The sequence below is a fragment of the Uranotaenia lowii genome, chromosome 3 (genome assembly GCF_029784155.1).
Source record: "Uranotaenia lowii strain MFRU-FL chromosome 3, ASM2978415v1, whole genome shotgun sequence".
Taxonomy (NCBI): Eukaryota; Metazoa; Arthropoda; class Insecta; order Diptera; family Culicidae; genus Uranotaenia; species Uranotaenia lowii.
In genome coordinates, this window is record NC_073693.1 from 193,624,281 (window position 1) to 193,645,196 (window position 20,916).

General features: G+C 40.3%; 1 protein-coding gene and 2 long non-coding RNA genes across 3 annotated transcripts; all 3 read left to right on the top strand.

Annotated features, from left to right (window-relative positions):
• Positions 1-1,796: 1,796 nt before the first annotated feature.
• On the top strand, positions 1,797-6,151 carry LOC129752962 (uncharacterized). The gene is made up of 3 exons (XM_055748753.1): positions 1,797-2,095; positions 3,951-5,946; positions 6,014-6,151. Exons 1-3 carry the CDS (start codon positions 1,797-1,799, stop codon positions 6,149-6,151), a joined length of 2,433 nt encoding a protein of 810 aa, XP_055604728.1.
• Positions 6,152-8,495: 2,344 nt separating this feature from the next.
• Positions 8,496-9,029, top strand: LOC129757797 (uncharacterized). The gene is made up of 2 exons (XR_008739807.1): positions 8,496-8,742; positions 8,822-9,029. It is a non-coding gene; the product is annotated as an uncharacterized LOC129757797 (long non-coding RNA).
• Positions 9,030-17,642: 8,613 nt separating this feature from the next.
• LOC129756890 (uncharacterized) lies at positions 17,643-19,453 on the top strand. The gene is made up of 4 exons (XR_008739559.1): positions 17,643-18,488; positions 18,556-18,694; positions 19,009-19,131; positions 19,195-19,453. It is a non-coding gene; the product is annotated as an uncharacterized LOC129756890 (long non-coding RNA).
• The last annotated feature ends 1,463 nt before the right edge of the window (positions 19,454-20,916 follow it).

Consider the following 20,916-nt stretch of genomic DNA (forward strand, 5'->3'; position numbering starts at 1 on the left):
AAGTGAAAATGGCGATGGAGAAAATGGAAAAGCAGCTCGCGGAGATGTCGAAGAAGCAGGATCAGCAAACGAAGACTCTTGAGGAGCGAATTCGGGCGATGGAAATCAACAGAAGTCGATCCAACATATCCGATTCCGATCCCAACGAGCTCAGCCGAAGTCAACTGGCCGCGCGGCACGCAGTGACGAAAGAGCTGCCTACGTTTTCGGGCAATCCGGAAGAGTGGCCTCTTTTTATTTCGACGTACGAAAGCAGTACCAGGATGTGCGGTTTCAGCGACGAAGAAAACCTTCTTCGACTCCAGCGTAGCCTGAAGGGGAGAGCCCTCGAGACCGTTCGAAGCCGGTTACTGCATCCAGCGGGACTTGCAGGTGTCATTAGGACGTTGAAAACGCTGTACGGGCGGCCGGAAGTTATCTTCCACTCGCTAGTCTGCAAGATTCGGGAAATGCCATCGCCGAAGACGGAGAAGTTAGGAACTCTGATCGATTTCGGTATTGCAGTCCAGAACATGTGTGCGACGATCGTGGCAAGTGGACTAAACGAGCACTTGTGCAACGTGACACTTCTTCAAGAGCTCGTCGAAAGACTACCATCAACCGTGAAGCTCGACTGGGCGAAACATCGTTCAACGTTATAGGCGGTGACACTCGATGACTTCAGCAAATGGTTGGAGATACTCGTGGAAGCGGCGTGCGTGGTAACGATTCCATCAACGATCAGTGCGTACGCTAACAGGCCTGAGAAGCGCATACGGAAGGAGGAAGTTCATGTTCACCTCCAATCCAGCTCCAGTCAAGCGGCGGCAGGATCGACGGCCTCTACGACGTACCCCAGAAATACAACGAAACCAGCAGCGTCGAAACAGTGTGTCATTTGCCAAGGAGGATGTAGCAGTGTGGGATCATGCAGGAAGTTTCAAGACCTGGATATCGGGGCAAGATGGGCAGCGCAGAAGCAGAACAAGTTGTGCCGGAAGTGTCTGGCGAAGCATTTCGGAGCGTGCGCAGTGAAGCAAGCTTGCGGAAGAAACGGCTGTTCATACATGCATCATGAGCTGCTACATGATGATTCCAGATACCAGCGAGCAGAAAATTCCTCAACGGTGAATTCCCAGGGCGCGGCAGAAACATCTGTCGAACAGTGCAACACTCACGTCAGTTACGCCAGCAAGATTCTCTTCCGCTACGTTCCAGTCATCCTACACGGACGAGGCAAGCTCGTTCGCACTGTCGCATTTTTGGACGAAGGCTCATCGGCAACGCTGATGGAGCACAGCTTACTAGACGAGTTGGAGCTGGACGGAGAGTCGTATCCGTTGTGCCTAGGCTGGACGGGAGATCATCAACGACAGGAGATGAAGTCCGTGATGTTACCTCTGGACATTTCCGGAACGCGCGGTGGAGAGAAATACCGACTGTCGAAAGTCCACACGGTGGAGAATCTGTCGCTACCGCAGCAGACGTTGAAGATGGCAAAGCTAGCATCCGAGTATGAGCACTTGGACGGCGTATCAGCGGATTCTTATCACAACGTTCGGCCGCGGATACTTATCGGTATAGATAACTGCCGTTTGGGTCAGGCGTTGGACAGCAGGGAAGGTGGCAAAGACGAACCGATTGCCGCTAGAACACGCCTAGGATGGATAGTGTTCGGACCATGCTCTACGACATCTCATCCAACGACGAACTTCACAGCGCACCACAGTATTCACGTGTGTCCGTGCTGCGAGCAAAGTGACGCGGATCTTCACAACATGGTGAAAACGTAAATGTCCCTAGACAGCACGGGAGTAATGAGTTCCGTTAAACCTCTCTTATCGAAGGACGACGAGCGAGCGGAGCAGTTGCTGAAATCGTTGACGCGTGTGAAGGGCAAGCGAATGGAAACCGGACTGCTTTGGCGGTGTGACGATGTTCGACTGCCGGACAGCAAACCGATGGCGATGAGACGGCTGATCTGTTTGGAGAAGCGAATGCAGCGGGACCCGGCGTTGGCTGAAGCGGTGAAGGAGAAGATTCGGGATTACGAACGAGCCGGGTACATCGAGAAGCTGACGAAGAACCAGTTAGCCGAGAAATTCGATCGGGTTTGGTATCTCCCAATCTTTCCGGTTGTCAACCCAAATAAACCGAAAAAGATGCGCTTGGTTTGGGACGCAGCAGCTAAAGTCTTAGGGAACATCCATAAATGACGTAGCATTTGAGGGGGAGAGGGGGAGTTTGAATTCGTATGACGATGTGTGACGAGAGGGGGGGTAGGGGTTCAAGTAAAGCTTTAGCTTTAATGAAATATCGAAAAAAAATCAAAATTGAGCAAAATTATACCTTATTCAATCTAGTCTGAACATGTAGCTTTTGGCTCCTACTGCCCGACTGTTTTCAAACATATCAAGGAGCGTACATGCAAGAAATGCAATTTATATTTTGCTTCAAATGTTCTCCAAAAGAAGCATAGCAAAATTCACAAGAGTGAGTGGAAGCAGCTGACATCGCAGATGCAATTATTCCAGCCGAACAGACGATGGAGGAAAGCTGCCCAACGCTGTCATTGGAATCCCGAATGGAGATAATTTGGACCGACGCAACTGATTGAATACTTAAATACTAGCTATAGGGGAGAGTGGGGATACTTGATCCCCTTTTCTTATTTTCACCATATCTTTTTGGAAAAATTCAGCAACTCGCCGTCTTTGACATTTTCTGACAGCTTGTAACTTCAAGTTTCTATGCTCCAAAAATTTGAACGATACTTGAACCGGTTGATGAACTAGAAGCATTTTCGTGGGAGTAAAATAATTGCAATTTTTCTGAAGTTAGGGGAGACTTGATCCCCTACTGAAGGAGACTTGGTCTTTTATTCAGGAAGCCCTAATCCTTGTTTAAGAATGAAACAAAACCCCAAGATAGAATGTTAATCGACTATTTTGGTCTTGTTTGTTCTCATTTCACAATTCATAGCAGACATAAGAAGAAAATTCTATAACACTGTATTAACGCTAATAAGATTGCATACCTCAAGGCGCTATTTTTTATAATTAAGAGAAAATTAATAATTTTTGCTCTTTTCTTCGGACAATTGTATGATAAATATTAGTTTTTGGATAAATATTAGTAATTTCGTGCTCAGCAATCATAACGATCAATTCAGAAGAAGACTATGCCGTTTGGAAGGGGGATCATTTGTACCCAACTCTAGGGGATCAATTGTACCCATAATCATCTTTTTAGAAAACTTTTTCTGAAAAAAGTTGCGTGTTTTCCATTACTTTGAAAATATGGCATTATGAAGTTCATTTTACGTTCGAACGATTGATATATTGGAATAAATATTTTTTTCATAATTTTCCCATGTGAGGAACATTTTAAAGTGATGAAAAAAGATCTTCAAGTTACATTTTGTGAAATTTTTCAAACAAGGTTCAATTACTCAAACAATTATTTTGTTAAAAAATTTTTAACTACAAGCATTGTTATTTTGCTCATTTTGGCACATTTTTCTAGAACATTTGATCTTTGTAAGACATTCCAGCTTCGAGATATAGCTAAGGAATCAAGTATCCCCAGGGATCAAGTATCCTCATTCTCCCCTACTGTTTGTTGAAAGGTAGCTTAATTATTTTTGACTGATTGATATGCTTTTTTAAACTTCCATTTATAACTTCTTTCCCTTTTTTGTTATTTATAGTATTATTCTTGTAAAATGCTGATAGTAAAAGTAAAAATTAAAAAACATTTTTTTTAAATGGGGGGGGGGGTTCATTAAAGCTACGTTATTACCTAGGGGGGGTCTATGACTTTGTGACGAAACGCTACGAGGGGGGAGGGGGGGTATAAAAACTCGTAAAAAAAGCTACGTCATTTATGGATGTTCCCTTAGGACTCTGCCTGAATTCATTTCTATTAACGGGACCTGATCATCTCACCTCTTTGGTCTTCGTTCTACAAAGTTTCCGGGAGTTCCGTATAGCCATCACCGGTGACATTCGGGAGATGTTTCTGCAGATCTCGATGAACTGGCTCGATCAACAGTGTTTGAGATTCCTATGGCGGGACGACGAGCAAGATCGCAGCCCAGACGTCTACGTTACGAAAGTGATGACCTTCGGAGCGACGTGTTCACCAAGTACTGCGCAGTACGTGAAGAACTACAACGCGGAGCGGTTCCAGGATGAGTTTCCACGAGCGGTAGAAGCAATCGTGAAGGAGCACTACGTCGACGATATGCTGTCAAGCGTAGAGACGGAAGAAGAGGCGATAAAGTTGGCGAAAGATGTCCGGCACGTCCACGCGGAAGCGGGCTTTGAGATCCGGAACTGGCTATCAAATTCGAATCGAGTGCTGCAGGAGTTGGATGCGAGTCCCGGAGAGAAGAGTTTGAATCTTTCGGGCGAGATGGCGACGGAGAAGGTTCTTGGCATGTGGTGGTGTACAGCGACTGATACGTTTACCTACAAAATTCCTCCGAGAGTCAACGCCGAGCTGCTGCAAGGTGACATCGTTCCAACGAAAAGGCAGATCTTAAGCACGCTGATGACCATCTACGATCCGCTGGGACTACTGGCGCACTTCTTAATGTTCCTGAAGATACTGTTGCAGGAGATTTGGCGAAGTGTTGTAGGCTGGGACGAGTCCATCAAAAGTGAGCAGTTCGAGAAATGGCAGACCTGGTTGCGCGTCCTCCCGCAAGTGGAATCGGTCAGCGTGCCAAGGTGTTACCGATCGAAGACGAGCATAAGCGAGCGGAATTCGATTCAGCTGCATGTGTTTGTGGATGCGTCGAAGAACGGCTTTGCTGCAGTCGCCTATCTGCGGTTCGAAGAGGATGGAGAGGTTGAGTGTGCGCTCATCCGTGCGAAGACTAGAGTAGCTCCACTGCGATTCGTGTCGATTCCCAGACTAGAACTACAGGCAGCAGTCATCGGTGCCCGTCTAGCGAACGACGCCATGGAGACGCACAAGCTGAAGCCTACGCAAAGATTCTTCTGGACGGATTCACGCAACGTCCTCAGTTGGCTGAATTCCGATCACCGGAAATATCATCAGTTTGTTGCGATACGGATCAGTGAAATGTTGGAGTTGACGGAATCATCGGAATGGAACTGGATTCCGACGAAGCTGAACGTCGCTGACGATGCAACAAAGTGGCAGAATCTCCCGGATCTTTCTCCTAGCAGTCGCTGGTTCCGTGCTCCGGAGTTCCTGTGGGGACCGAAAGAGGGATGGCCAGTCATCGAATCCAAGTTCGATCATACCGCAGAGGAGATACGGGCGCATGTGCAGCACCATTCCGTCGAACGCGCTCTATTCCGGTGGGAAGATTTTTCGAGATGGAACCGTCTTCTGCGACACGTTGCCTTCATTCAACGATTTCCGTCGAATCTACGTCGGGGGCGGTCGAAGGAGCCCATCATTACTGGACCGCTAACGCAAGAGGAGCTGAGAAAAGCGGAGATGTTCATCCTCATATCGGTGCAAGATGCTGAGTTCGCCGAGGAGAAAGCTCTGCTGCAGAAGCCGAAGCCGGTGTCGTGGAAGAACGTGTTGCCGAAGCGTAGCTCGCTGTACAAGCTGAGTCCGTTCCTAGCCGAAGATGGTTTGCTGCGAATGAATGGTCGGATCGACGAATGTGCGCATGTGGAGGAATGCACGAAGCATCCGATACTGCTTCCGAAGCGACATCTGGTTACGGACCTTATCATAGCCAGCGTTCATCAAAAGTTCTGCCACATGAATCACCAGTCAACGCTCAACGAAATCCGCCGCAGATTCTACGTTCCGGCATTGAAATCGGTCTATAACCGTGTCCGTGACCGATGCCAGCACTGCAAGATTCTTCGAGCGAAACCAGAAGCCCCCGAGATGTCTGGCCTATCGGTTGGACGCCTACAGCCATTTTGCCGTCCATTTTCCTACGTTGGTATCGACTACTTCGGACCGATGCACGTAGTTATCGGTAGGAGGACCGAGAAACGATGGGATGTACTCATAACCTGTCTAACTGTGCGAGCAGTACACCTCGAAGTCGCACACAGCCTCACCACCGACTCATGCATTCTCGCCATACGAAACTTCATCGCCAGGAGAGGTGCCCCGGTTCAGATCATCAGCGATCGAGGCACCAACTTCATCGGAGCCAGCCGCGAACTGAACACACAAAACTTTCGAGGCTCCACTTAGCAAAAATACTGTGTTACTTTCGATTAGCAAAAAGAGTTGTTTTACTAACGCGATAGCAAAATAATTATTTTGCTTGGTTTTAGTAAAAAAACAGCCTAGCTAGCCGCTTCGTTTAGACAGCAGCCGCCGGCTTCGAGATAAAAAAAAATAGTTCGAAGCGAATCAGTGCTTTTGAGCAAATTAGATGCTGGCGAAACCTGCGAAGATTGGGCTGCATCGACGGAATGGAAGCCAGGTCGACATCGCTGCATGTGATGGACAATTGGATGAAGATGGACACCGGGAGCAGACAGGTAAGAACCGATTTCGCCAATGGAAAGTCCGGATTTGAATTTGAAAAATTCATTGTTTTTTTTCTACAGGTTGCTGCTGCCATCAGGATGACCGACAAGAAGTAAGCCGATCTGGCCTCATCAGTTTTCCGCTCGGCGAATGGTCGGTTACTGCGGTCAAGTGCTGTTTTGTTTCTCAAGTGCAGAAAGTGTAGTGAAATTTGAAAAATAAATTGTCAAATAAAAAAGTGCAAAAAACATTTGGTTTTCTATTTTATAAACAGATATTTTTCCCGAATTTCCAACGAAAAAATAAAAAATATTGAATTTCAAATCCAATAAGATCTTTTCTACCGGTTTTTGCTAAAAAAAGTGAGCAAAAATTGCGGCGGCTAATTTTTTCTTTCGATTGCTAAAATTTCAGCTCGAAAAATTTGCTAAAATGATTGCTAAGTTTTTAGCTGGTCAAATTTGAGCAAAATTTTGCTAATTTTCGGCCTCGAAAATTTTGTGTGAAGGAAGCCCTGCAGCAAGTGAACCAGGACAAGTTGATGGAACACTTCGTCACCACTGACACGAAATGGACGTTCAACCCTCCGGCGTCACCACACTTCGGCGGAGCCTGGGAACGCCTAGTTCAGTCCGTGAAGAAATCCCTCAAGCACCTACAACTCACCCGCACACCCACAGACGAGATATTACGGAACACGCTTACGGAGATCGAGCTTACCGTTAATTCTCGACCACTAACCGAACTACCGCTAGACGACGAGCTATCGCAAGCGCTTACTCCGAATCACCTTTTGATCGGGTCGGTTCAAAGCCCCCGATCGCATATGACGACAGCAGCTACGCTCTGAAGCACACCTGGAGAATGTCGCAGGTCTACGCCAACCGGTTCTGGCGGCGTTGGGTAGAGGAATACCTGCCCACACTCACACGAAGGACAAAATGGTTTAACCGTGCCAAGCCGATTGAGGAAGGAGACATCGTTATCATCGTGGACGAGACACTGCCAAGGAACTGCTGGCCGAAAGGTCGGGTGGTACATGCAATCCGGTCCAAGGATGGACAGGTTCGTCGTGCACTGGTGCAGACTGCAACTGGAGTTCTTGAGAGACCAACCGTGAAGATCGCGGTGTTGGACGTCGGTGCAAACGTGAGTAGAGGAGGAGCGGGCTATATGCGCCTACTAAGCAGAACACTGATTTAATCAAATATCACATCGAATATGTGTACAAAAACTAAATGCACGTGTGCAGGCATCTATTTTCTATACATTGGAGTAATTTTCATGTTAAAATTTTCTTCTGTTTCCAAGAAAATGATTTTATTGTAAGTGTTGTCTAAAATGCCGAACCTCAAACCGTGCGGGCTAAATGCGCCTATTTATGTTTTGAACAAAATTTCTGGTTTTTTGGGCAATATTTCCGTATAACTTCATTGAAACTGCTAGAAAGTAATAACTTCCGTATGACAAAGCTGAAGTTTTATAAAAATCTATGTATATTATAATTTTATGGAATAAAAGAAAAGTTAGGGTTGCCATACTATGGAGGTAGTTCATCCATGAGAAAAACTTTATCAAATCTGTTTTTAGATCTTCAATTCTCTCTTAAGATGCTATTCAGAGCTTAGATTTGAAGGTTCAGTGATAAAAATCATACAAACAATACAAACATGATGGGGGCATACAAAAACACTTTCTTATTCCACTATATAGTCATTATAAAACCTTCACAAAAGCAGAAATATGTCCTATTTATTAAGTTCATTTGAGTAAGAAACAAAAACCATCCTAGTTTTTGTTTTAAGCTTCTTTACGTATAATTTTTAAAAGTCGAAATATTACATCAAAATGTATCAAAACCTTGTACCGTGAACGGCCCTAATTCTGCGCAGTTAAGGATTTTTCAAATGTTTTAAGTTATAAAAAATTTACCTTTCAATGAATTTCCTCAAAATTTCATGTACACACAAAACTTTCGGGGCTCCACTTAGCAAAATTTCGCTGTTACTTCCCGTTAGCAAAAATATTTTTTTTACTGTTGAGTTAGCAAAAAGCTAAATTTACTTGATTTTAGTAATAAAAAAAGTCATTTTACTTGATTTTAGTAAAACGAAGGTTTTTCAGCCGCTTTGTTCACAGACACCAGCCGCCGCGCCAGTAGGGAGAAAAATAAAAAGCTGTCGCGATTAAGTGCGGTTCCGGATGTTCGTTGCTGATAGTTCTTGTGGTGGCAAAATCCACAACGAAATGGTAGCTGAATCGACACCGGATGCTTACAGGGTAAGGTCTGATCTTAAAGTGTTCAGATTCTATAATTTCTCAATTTCTAATTTTTGTGTTTGTTTTTTTTTTCTACCAGGATAAAACCGCAACATGAAGCGCGCCACAGGCCGGTAATGAAGAAGGACCACAACTGGAAATTCAACAAGCTGCATCCGGCAAACACCCCGGTGCTTTCTTTGACGAAGGTGGCATGGCATTTCGCTCGCCAGTAGGTGCGTTCCCAGAATAGGAAAAATGTGAAAAAAATATAAAAAATGTGAAAAATAAATTATAAGTGAATGAAATTTGTGTATTTTATTCAATATTCAAACATTCCCCTGATTCTCCAGAGAAAAAATAAAGAAACATGAAATTACGGATCCGGGCAATCTTTTTCTCCGGTTTTTGCTAGAAATTTGAGTAAAAACTGCGGCGGCTAACTTTTGTACTCGTTTGCTAAAATTTTAGTTAAAAAATATTGCTAAATTGATTGCTAAGTTTCTAGCTGGTCAAATTTGAGCAAAATTTTGCTAATTTCCGGCCTCGAAAATTTTGTGTGTACACACAAAACTTTCGAGGCCGAAAATTAGCAAAATTTTGCTCAAATTTGACCAGCTAAAATCCTAGCAATCAATTTAGCAATTTTTTTGAACTTAATTTTTAGCAAACGAGAGAAGAATTTAGCCGCCGCAATTTTGCTCACTTTTCTAGCAAAAACCGGAGGAAAAGATCGCCCCGGACCTGAAATTTCATTATTTATTGTTTTTCTTTGCAATTTCGGAGGGATTGTTCGATAATTAAATAGAATACAAAAATAAGTTCACTTTCAATTTATTTTCACTTTATTTTGAGACTTCATTTAACACTTTTCGTTGAATGGAACTTATTTAGTTCCGATCCTGGGAACGCGAAATGCCAAGCGATCGACACCGAGGTTGTGCCGGACGCACCGCATTGAAAATTCCAGCTGTGGTACCTTTTCATTTTCGGACTGTTGCAATAAAAATCCGGAACCAACAGCAGCAACCTAATAGAAAAAAATAAATTAAAAAATCGGAAAAAATTTACACTTTTTGATCGACTCTTACCTGTACGCATCCACTATCGATTTGGCTACCATTTTTTCGTGAAATTAGCCACCAAAAGTACCGCCAGTATCGAATTTCCGGAACGGCACTGAATCACGTCGGTTTGTGTTTTGTCTCTACCGGCAGCGGCTGCTATCTAGAAATATGGCGGCCAGAAAACCTTCGTTTTACTAAAATCGAGCAAGATAAATTTTCTGATTACTAAAATCAAGTAAATTTAGCTTTTTGCTAACTCAAAAGTAAAAAAATATTTTTGCTAACGGAAAGTAACAGCAAATTTTTGCTAAGTGGAGCCCCGAATGTTTTGTGTGTACACACAAAACTTTCGAGGCTCCACTTAGCAAAAATACTGTGTTACTTTCGATTAGCAAAAAGAGTTGTTTTACTAACGCGATAGCAAAGTTATTATTTTGCTTGATTTTGGTAAAAAAGCAGCCTAGCTAGCCGCTTCGTTCAGACAGCAGCCGCCGGTTTCGAGAAAAAAATAGTTCGACGCGAATCAGTGCGGTTGAGTAAATTAGATGCTGGCAGAACCTGCGGAGACTAGGCTGACAACGACGGAATGGAAGCCAGGTCAACTTTGCTGCATGTGATGGAGATGGTGAATAAATTCACACCGGGAACGGACAGGTAATAGCAGATTTGGCCAATGAAAATCCGGTTTTAAATTTCAAAAATTCTTTGTTTTTTTCTACAGGTTGCTGCTGCCGGCGACAACAGACATCATTGCCATCAGGATGATCGACGAAAAGGAAACCGATCTGGCCGCATCGGTTTTCCGCTTGGCGGATGGTCAGTTACCGCGGACAAGTGCGGATTTGTTTTTTAAGTACATGAAGTGTTAATTGAAATTTGAAAAAAGTGTCAAATAAATTATGTGAAAAAAATTTTGTATTCTATTTTATAAGCAGATATTTCCCCCAAATTTCCTGGAAAAAGAATAAATATTGAATTTCAAATCCAATAGGATCTTTTCTACCGGTTTTTTGCTAAAAGAAGTGAGCAAAAACTGCGGCGGCTAAATTTTTCTCTTGTTTGCTAAAATTTTAGTTCGAAAAATTTGCTAAAATGATTGCTAAGTTTCTAGCTGGTCAAATTTGAGCAAAATTTTGCTAATTTTCGGCCTCGAAAATTTTGTGTGTACACACAAAATTTCCGAGGCCGAAAATTAGCAAAATTTTGCTCAAATTTGACCAGCTAAAAACTTAGCAATCAATTTAGCAAATTTTTTTTACTAAAATTTTAGCAAAATACCCATAAGTGTCCGGACTATTTTTTTTACTAATTGTTTGGTAAAAAAATCATTGTTTACTAAAATTTTAGCAAAAAAATTTTTTTCAAAGAATTACTACATTTTCAGTAAATTTTCAATTTTTTCGTTAGTTTTTGGGTATTTCTTTAAAAATAAAAAGAAGTGTTGCATTTTGTAATAAATTTATTTTCAACGGACTAACTCCGCGCCATAGCTTCCGAAAATTCGGGCCTTGAGTAAAAAATTGCTCTTTTACCGGTCATTTGGAGAGGTTTTTTTTAGTAATATCCAGCACTGCCCAACACATAAGGCCGAATCATTGAGTTGCTTGCCTGTAGATTTTTTCCGGGACAAAAAATCCATGTTATTGGTCGGTGATGAAAGCTGGGAATAAGAAGTGAAAAATAGTTTCAATTAACATCTTTGTAATTTGTTTAAGACATTTCTACACACAAAATTTTCGAGGCCGGAATTTAGCAAAATTTTGCTCAAATTTGACCAGCTAGAAACTTAGCAATCAATTTAGCAATATTTTTTAACTAAAATTTTAGCAAACGAGTACAAAAATTAGCCGCCGCAGTTTTTACTCAAATTTCTAGCAAAAACCGGAGAAAAAGATTGCCCGGATCCGTAATTTCATGTTTCTTTATTTTTTCTCTGGTGAATCAGGGGAATGTTTGAATATTGAATAAAATACACAAATTTCATTCACTTATAATTTATTTTTCACAATTTTATATTTTTTTCACACTTTTCCTATTCTGGGAACGCACCTACTGGCGAGCCATGCCACCTTCGTCAAAGAAAGCACCGGGGTGTTTGCCGGATGCAGCTTGTTGAATTTCCAGTTGTGGTCCTTCTTCATTACCGGCCTGTGGCGCGCTTCATGTTGCAGTTTTATCCTGGTAGGAAAAAAAAACAAACACACAAATTAGAAATCGAGAAATTATAGAATCTTAACACTTTAAGATCAGACCTTACCCTGTAAGCATCCGGTGTCGATTCAGCTACCATTTCGTTGTGGATTTTGCCACCACAAGAACTATCAGCAACGAACATCCGGAACCGCACTTAATCGCGACAGCTTTTTATTTTTCTCCCTACTGGCGCGGCGGCTGGTGTCTGTGAACAAAGCGGCTGAAAAACCTTCGTTTTACTAAAATCAAGTAAAATGACCTTTTTTATTACTAAAATCAAGTAAATTTAGCTTTTTGCTAACTCAACAGTAAAAAAATATTTTTGCTAACGGGAAGTAACAGCGAAATTTTGCTAAGTGGAGCCCCGAAAGTTTTGTGTGTAAACAGCTTTGATTTAAGTTTCGATATACTAAAACCAGTGCTAAAACATTATCAGATAACATATTTAGATCCAAAATCAAGATTTAAGATAATGATTAAGATATTTTCTTCCATTTTTCGGATGTTCTGGAGATCTGTTTCTGACGACTTAATTTCTGATTATGAGGATTTCAGTTAAAAATCCCCATCAGGTTTGAAATAATTATTATTAATAAAATTTGCAGCACGACCTCATTATTATATGTTGTCCATTGGGCAACCTTTCAAAACATCATATTTCAAAATAAAAGTAGTTGATTTAGATAAATAAATCATAATAATACCCTGAAGTTTAAATTTTCAAAATAAAGCGTAAGAAAATCATATTCCATAGAACGGAACTTCAGATTTAATTTCTTAGCATGTTCCACTATACATATTAAAAATTGAATGGGATTGAATAAATTTTATAAGATTTTTATCAATTTTCGTTTTCCCGATAATCCAAATGGTGGCTAAAAAATATCGTTCATTTTTTTTTTTATTTGTGAAAATAACAGTGGAAAAAGCTCCCCTGTTCTGTATATACTTTTTTATTATTCTAGTTAAAATCAACTCACCTAGTTCTTGTATTGTTTAAAATTAGACCACTTACCAGCAGATTTTCCAATAGAATGTTATGCTTGCTTTCGCCGATGGCTGGGGGTTTTGGTTTCGAATCCGTGGAATTGCAATCGGCAGTCGATGTATCTCGAATATAATCAAAAACCTAAAAAAAGATCTATTCTTTCAAACTAATTCAATTTGTGTTTTAAGGGACGAATTTTGATCGAATGAAATTGCAAAATTGACGTCTCTTTATACACCACTTACCCTGTACTTGGTGGCGCTTATTTCCGCAAAAATGTTTTGACTGTGATAGTACTATGGATCTTTCCGCCAGTAGTTTCGCATTGCGGTTGGGGTTGGTGCACTGGTTCCATCGGAGCCGGTTTGTTCCGACCAAAAACGTTTAAACAAATCGAGCTCCCGGTAGGAAGCTTCCATGTTGTCCACCTGAAGCATCATGTCTGACAAATTCGAGCTACTTTCCACAGAATGTCAGCTGCTGTTATGACAATGTCAGCTGCTGTTATGAGAAGTCAGTTTCCCTTTGCCTGTTGGGTAAACTTTTTTCTCATTTTGCTGAAACGGAAAATTTTGTTTAAAATTTTATAAAAAATTTCATTCAATTGAAAAATACCTGTTTACCTTAACGAGCAAAATCTGAAAAATTTTCTACTCCAACGGTGGCGACGGAACTGCCGGTAGGTTAATACCAGAAGCAGATTTTTTTTAATTTTCGGCCTTTCGACAGGCCTCATTACTATTTGAATCTGGAGGAGCTCCCAATCCGGATTGCGGTTTTTCCTACTTGTTGACCGGAACACACGATCTTGTTGGGATGAACGCCCCAGGATCATCAAACAGAATCACCGTCTTTCCAGCAGATCAGGAGCCTTTGTAGACTGGCGAGTCCTCAACAAATCGATGCTATCTCCTTTCTTGATAAAAAGCACCCTCGTAGAAAAAGGAATTAAAATAAATAAATTTAAATATTCAAAAATTACTTTTCCGCGCTCCAAATTGCGACCGACCGAACAAATGACATCCGAAAAACAAACTGAAAAAACAGCCGGGGTTTGAGTACAGACTAAAAGTTCGAGTCCAAGCTACTTGAAATGCTAAAACTAGTAGCAAATGGGTGATTTTTACTCAATTTGAGCTAATTGCAAGGCAAAATTAAAAAGTGCTAACTCAACAGTAAAAAATTTTTTTTGCTAACGGAAAGTAACAGCTAATTTTTGCTAAGTGGAGCCTCGAAAGTTTTGTGTGTACAGTTGGGTTAAGTAGCAAATTTAACGGCAAAAAAAATGAGAGCTCAATTTCGGAGCAAAAATGTGGATTATTTACAACATTTGGAAAAAATGCAAGTTGCCCTTATTCTGCGCACTATTTTCTATTTGTTCCTAATTCTGCGCATATGTCCCATATTCTGCGCACCCAAATAAAAACAATATACCATTCCGTACTTGTAAGACAAACATTGAATTTAATTAAAAAGTCTTAAAAACATGTTTTACGCTTAGTAAAGTATTGCAAATTATGAAAAAGGGCCAATTCAAGCCTTGGATCTTTGAACCTTATGTGACACTTTCTTTCACTATTTCTTACACTTGCTATATGTTACTTGCAGATGCTTTTTCCTGCATCTCGCTTACCCAATATTTGTTGACCGATCACATTCTTCGCCGGATCTGGTCGAATTAACTTGTTTCATTGGTGTGCAGTGCACACTATTCCGACATACAGAAGCAGTTCCAGCGGGCCACAAAATCGCCCCAGCTGGGGGAACTGCGCGCTGCTTCATTTGGTTTAATATCATTCAGTATCAGTTAGTCAACGAATGCAAGTGAGCGGGTGAACCGAGAGAAGCTTCGCGTAGTTCCCCCAGCTGGGGCGATTTTGTGGCTGCTGCTTCTATACGTCGGAACAGTCTGTACAGTTGGGACTGAACGATTAACACGCGAACACGATAGAGAACGCAAATAAAGATTTTCTTTTTTTTTTGTCAACAAAATATATAGTAGTTGAGAAGGCAGACTCTCTGGCAAAGGTGGGAGCGATGGAAGGCGACACGTATCAACGTGAAATCGTCTTCAGCGAATTTTACTATTTGGTGCGAAGAAACTCTCTTGTCAACTGGCAGCGCAAATGGGACGAGGATGAGAAGGGTCGGTGGTTCCACTCGATTATCCCAAAGGTAAGCCTTAAACCATGGTTCAATAGATTGAACTTGAGTCGGGATTTTATTCGTATATTTTCCCGTCTCATGTCCAATCATTGTTCCTTAGACGCGGTACTCTATCGTTTTGATATTGCTGGCAGCAATCTATGTGGTTGCGGCCAAGGTTACCATGACATCGAGCATATTGTTTGGTCGTGCGAGGTCCATCTTGTCGCTAGAACGAATTTAATAGACTCCCTAAGGGCCCGAGGAAAACCACCCTATGTTCTAGTGAGAGATGTGCTGGCTGTGATAGATTTGGACTACATGTTCGAAATATATCTTTTCCTAAAAGCTATTGATCTTCGTCTATAATTCTTTTTATTTTCACATTTCCCTATCTATCTTCTATCTTTTCTTAAAAAAGTGAACTAGATATAAGCACACAATTGTTATCAAACAAAATGAGTTTGGCTCCTTAAAGCCTAAAGGTATGAGCCGTTTCAAATAAAGAATTTACAAAAAAAATATATATATATATAGTTTCGAAGAGATTCCTAAGCAAATCCCAACAACTTTACGGATACACAATCTTCAAAAAACTTATTAGAAAACTGTAATTGAAAGTCTCCTAACTTCCTGCATTCAATTTCTTGCAGCTTTAACATCAGTTCACTCCGGTGCATTTCATTCTGCGCATTAGGAACATACACAGTAAACGAAAATTACCGAGTTCGGTAATTTATTTTACAGAACCTGGTCTGTAATTCGAAAAATTTCGGTAATTGATCAATTTGACGTATTGTTTTTACCGAGTTCGGTAAATCAGTTTTTAATTTACCGGAGTTCGTTTATTTTTATGTAAAAAAATTGCTTCGCAGTAAATTTTCGGTAAAAAAAACACCGATATCTGTAAATCATTGTCACTGTCAAAACAGACGTCAAATTTCAAGTGTCTTTTTCTGGCAGCTTTGAGCGCAGCTGTCTCTCTCTCTTAATACCACAAAGTCTTATTGGCATCCCGCTTGCGCTGTAAAATAGGCAAATACAAATAGGAAACGTTTCACTGCCATTTTATTTTCGTTTCGTTCTTGTATCTAACAGCCGTTCAGCAGTTGCGAGCAAAAAAAGCGCAATGTACGCAAGTGGAAGTTTTTTTAATTGTTTCAGTTGTGTTTCGTGCACGAGTAAATTATTTGACGTAGAGGAAACACCATTGATGAGTAAGGTAAATAAACTGGTAAACAAATTTTAATTTAGAATAAAAAAGAAGACTCAAACTTATTTTCATGACTTTTTCTGCATAATATTTACGTTCAGTGTCAAGAATTGACGTGTTTTAAATTGTCATTTTTTGTTATTTTACTCATAACCACCAAGGAATATTGAAAGAAGGTAGTGCCGAGAGCCATATTGGATTTTTTTCGTGACGTCACTGTTGCCAAGCTGTCGAAGGTTTATACTGGTAGAACCCAAAATTTCAAAGTTAAACACATTAAAGAACTAAATTAAAATCCAATTTGATTCGGATTATGTTGTAAGGTTACTAGTTGATTGTGCTATGAGGTTTTTTTGTGTTTAATAGACTGCAGTGTGTATAATTCTTGAATTTGTTATTGAATGCACAGTCATGCTCTATGTGAAACGAGCAAAAATAATAATTTTCCCATTTCAAAAGGTCTGATAGGTAGTTTATGGCAGTGCACCTCATCGTCATGATTTGAATCTAACATGGTGTACCATATGAATTTCTAATTTAGAACAATTAACCCCAATAAAACCATTGCAACTTTAGTTTACTAAATTCAAATAAAAGATTGTGGTTGGATTCGAAAAAATACTATTTTCGGTTATTTTATTTTATCAACGATTCAAACCTAACTGATTTCAACATCTTCAAATTTTTGTAATTGCTAATAAAAAAGGAAAAATTTCCATATAAATTCACACACACTCATTTGGCGCAACACCTTGAACTTGTAAAATTGACCCATTATTGCGAACAGCCAAGATCTGTCAAAAAAAGTGTCGTTTCTTCGAGTCAATTTTACACATTATTTAGAAAAGCTGGCTTACTAAATAAAGGGTAGTTTTTTAACTTGTCATTCAGAATATAGAACTCTTTCTGCCGTAACCGATCTCGTTCGACGATTCAATAATCGGTTAATGCTGAAAGATCAGTTCAATAGATTGAGTTGATTGAATATTTTCCTATTCTATAACAGGAGCATGAAAATGATTCCTTGCCAAATACAGAAATTCAAAACTAACTGATTTGTTTTTATTATTTTCTTTCCATACTTCTGACATTTTAAGGGCTAACATCAAAGGGCTGACATCGCAGAGCGGGCTTCCAAAATAATGTGTAGATTTTACATGCTTACATTACTAATTTTCACCTCTGCTTTGACGTACATGCTGTGTACACTATAAGGGGTACAAGGACTTTACATGAAAAAGGAGTTAACCCAGTCTTTTCCGATAACGGGTCAAAACTACACTATAAGGGGTTGCGCCAGATGAGTGTGCAGATTATTGGCAACAGTGACGTCACAGGCGGTACTAATACTAAAGCAAGGCTGCCTCGGCACTACCTCCTTTAAATATTCCTTGCATAACCACATATTCCACATTCAGACAATCCCTACATTCAAATTGCTCACATCCATAATTTTTCAATAGCAACGCAGGAGCCGGTGAAAGACCGGAACAAAAATCCATTCCTTATTCGAGCAGTTCTTGCCAATCTGTCCCACCACCTCCATAACCAGCATAAACAAACCATCGTCATCATCATCAAGTGGTGTTGAACTTCATCCTACGCCTGGCGGGATCGGAACTTTGATTGGCTTCATTCCAGCGCCAATTCAAATAATGACCAAAATCGTTTTCATCCACTCCATCAGCAACATCAGCAGCTTCATCTTCATCATCCCCCATCGCACTAGACTCATCAAACAGCAACCTGAATCTTCTATTGGGTATCGATTTTACTCCAACCCCACAGACTCAGAGCTCGAAGACCAACATTCGCGACGATGATCAAAATTCATAAGTGAGGTCCTCACCTCTACCAAAGTTTAATCTGTCTCAGAAGTGGTCGCAATGAATCTCGGCAACCCGGCACCAACATCCCGGTTGCAAGCTTAAAGAAAAGCGTGCCACAGGTTGATCCCGCTGCTGGATCGATTTTAACCGAAGCCTCGTTTAGTCAAAATCCGGGATCAACCGGTGTCTGAACCCTTTGAGGATCAGTCCACTCTCAAGTAGTTCCACAAGAGTTCGAATGGTTGCAAAAGTTTGTCGATAGTATGGACATGAAAACGTTGAACGGAACCACCCCGCTCGATGATAAGTGGAATGAACTGCAGAATTTTCTGGTGAGAATTATTTTTAATTCTTATTTCAATTATTGTCATTTTAATAAATTTGAAATTTCGTTACCAGGTCAAAGACGAATTCAAGTGACATGTTAGTGTGGCTCGACTGTTTCGGAAAAAAATTCGTTCCATGGATTGTGTGCCATACAATCAAGCCCGGATAAAGCTACCACATCCACTGATACATAAATGCAGCATTTGTTAAGGTAAATTGTATTCATGTAAAAAAGCTTACAAGTTAATTTTTGTTTAACCTTTGTATTTTCGTAAAGATGTTTATCTGAAAATTTTAAGACTATTGTCTGTGAATTCTTTTTTATTCGTTTTGTAATGAGTCGTTTTTCTCGTTTTCTGTGTTTGTAAATTTTACAATTTTGTCTAACTACCTAGTTAGATAAGGACAAAACGTTAAGTGAGTCAATTCTACAGTTCAAAGATGACTATGGACGCTAGAAATCATTGATTAGCAGTCTTTTCGGGAATACAATGATACTCGAATGAGATTATTTTTCTCTTACAGGAACTTGGATTTGGCAGAAGACAGATAATTCTTACGCAGACTCCTCTACAAAATACCGTAAATGACTGCTGGTTTGGTCTCAGAAATCGACAGTTATCGTTTGCCTGAATACACCAAATTGAGGTAGATCAAAATTTCATAATCCACGTTTCAACCCTTTCTTTAACAAAATTGTGTATTTTTCAGATACTTGACACTTCTTGGCCAACGAAAATCAACCAGGAGCTTAGCTACATAGACGTATCTTTCCGGCTGATCAAACAGTTTGATCTGTCGCAATGCATCGAACGGGCGCTACGGGCAACAATTCACGGTTCAGGTGTTCCGCAACGTAACGCTGGTACAGAACAAATTGTGGCCTAAACTCTACGCCAAGTATCTGGTAAGGATTGTCCAGAATGTGATTGGGGCCTATTGGCAGCAGAACCAGGAATTGAAACAGATGATTCCCATGACAATGTTCAAGTAATTTATTAATAAATGGAATTTTGAAATTACAATTTATTAACAGCTTTGATTTATGAATTGATTTGGTCGTCGTAAATGAATGTAAGTGTTAATTCATAATCATTTCCATGAGTTTAGTTGTTCCACCTCAACTCAAAATATTCTTCTTTTTTAGGTCTATATTTCATAACTTGGTAGCCAAAGCCATTTTTTATTGAATATTGACCAAAGCCGTTAAATTTTAGGTTATCATAACCGGAAATAGTAAAACGTTCAGTAATTTCAGCCTATGATGCACAGCGCATAACGCGAGATGATCAGTGTCTCCAGATAACACTTGAAACGAAATTTGTTTATTCTGACGAGCACAGATGACTGTTTTTTATAATCATTAATTTTAAGATACCTTTGAAATTTTTATAATTTTAAAATATCATTATTAAGTCCATCAGAATTGAAATATTTCGCTTTAAGTGTTTTCTGGAGACTCCGATAATCTCGCGTAATGCACTGAGCATCATAAGCTGAAATTACCGAACGTTTTAACGGTTTTCGGTAATAATTACCGAAAAAAAATCAGTTTTCGGTAAATATAGACGACATTCCGGTAAAAGCTACCGAGTTTTCGGTAGAAATAACAGATTTTTCGGTAAAATTTAGTGGTATTTCAGTAATAATTACAAACATTTCGGTAAAATCCACCAGTTGTTCGGTAAATATTACAGAACATTTACAGATTTTCGGTAAAAAAATCACAGTATTTCGGTAATATTTACCCGCATTTTAATAGCAATTACAGGTATTTCGGTAATAATTTTAGGTATTTCGGTAATAATTACTGGTACTTCGGTAACTATTCCGGTTGTTCGGTACATGTTAACGAGCTTCTATATAGTTTTCCGGTTAAAAATTACCGCCCTTTCAGTAATAACTACAGGCATTTCGGTTGTACAACACCGTTGTTCGGTAATATAACGAGCTATCACGTTGACAACTGTCAATAATTTGACAGATGATCTTAGTCATGATCAGTCGAGTTTCGGTAATGTTTTACCGAAAAAGGTCTGTAATATTTGACAGCTGTCACTTCTCTGCCATGAGCTGGGTTGCCAGGTGCCCAGATTTGTCTGTAAAACCAAGACTTTTGACCCTTCTTCCAGATATTGGTCAGACACAGATTTTGCCCAGATTTTTGCTGAGAGTGCCCAGATTTTCCAGACTTTCAAAATTGGGTGATGAAATCAATATTCGTGTATCGGATTTGATCCGTAAGTGCCAGATTAGACTGAAATCTCGGTTGTATCCATTGGTATTTGACCAATTATCATTTAACAATTTTTTTTAATAATAAGATCGGCATGGTACGTGGTAGGAAACAGTGTTTGTTATATAGTTCTCAACTTAAAAAGAACCCACAACAAAACAAACCCCCCCTCCCCACGCTCACACGCATCGCCAAAT

What these genes read in the sequence shown, in the direction of transcription:
- LOC129752962 (XM_055748753.1), top strand. Translation starts at nt 1,797, where the DNA reads ATGAGTTCCGTTAAACCTCTCTTATCGAAGGACGACGAGCGAGCGGAG. An exon ending in GAGAAATTCGATCGGGTTTG is followed by an intron (nt 2,096 to 3,950) that starts GTATCTCCCAAT and finishes CGTTCTACAAAG; the next exon opens with TTTCCGGGAGTTCCGTATAG. An exon ending in ACTACTTCGGACCGATGCAC is followed by an intron (nt 5,947 to 6,013) that starts GTAGTTATCGGT and finishes CTGTGCGAGCAG; the next exon opens with TACACCTCGAAGTCGCACAC.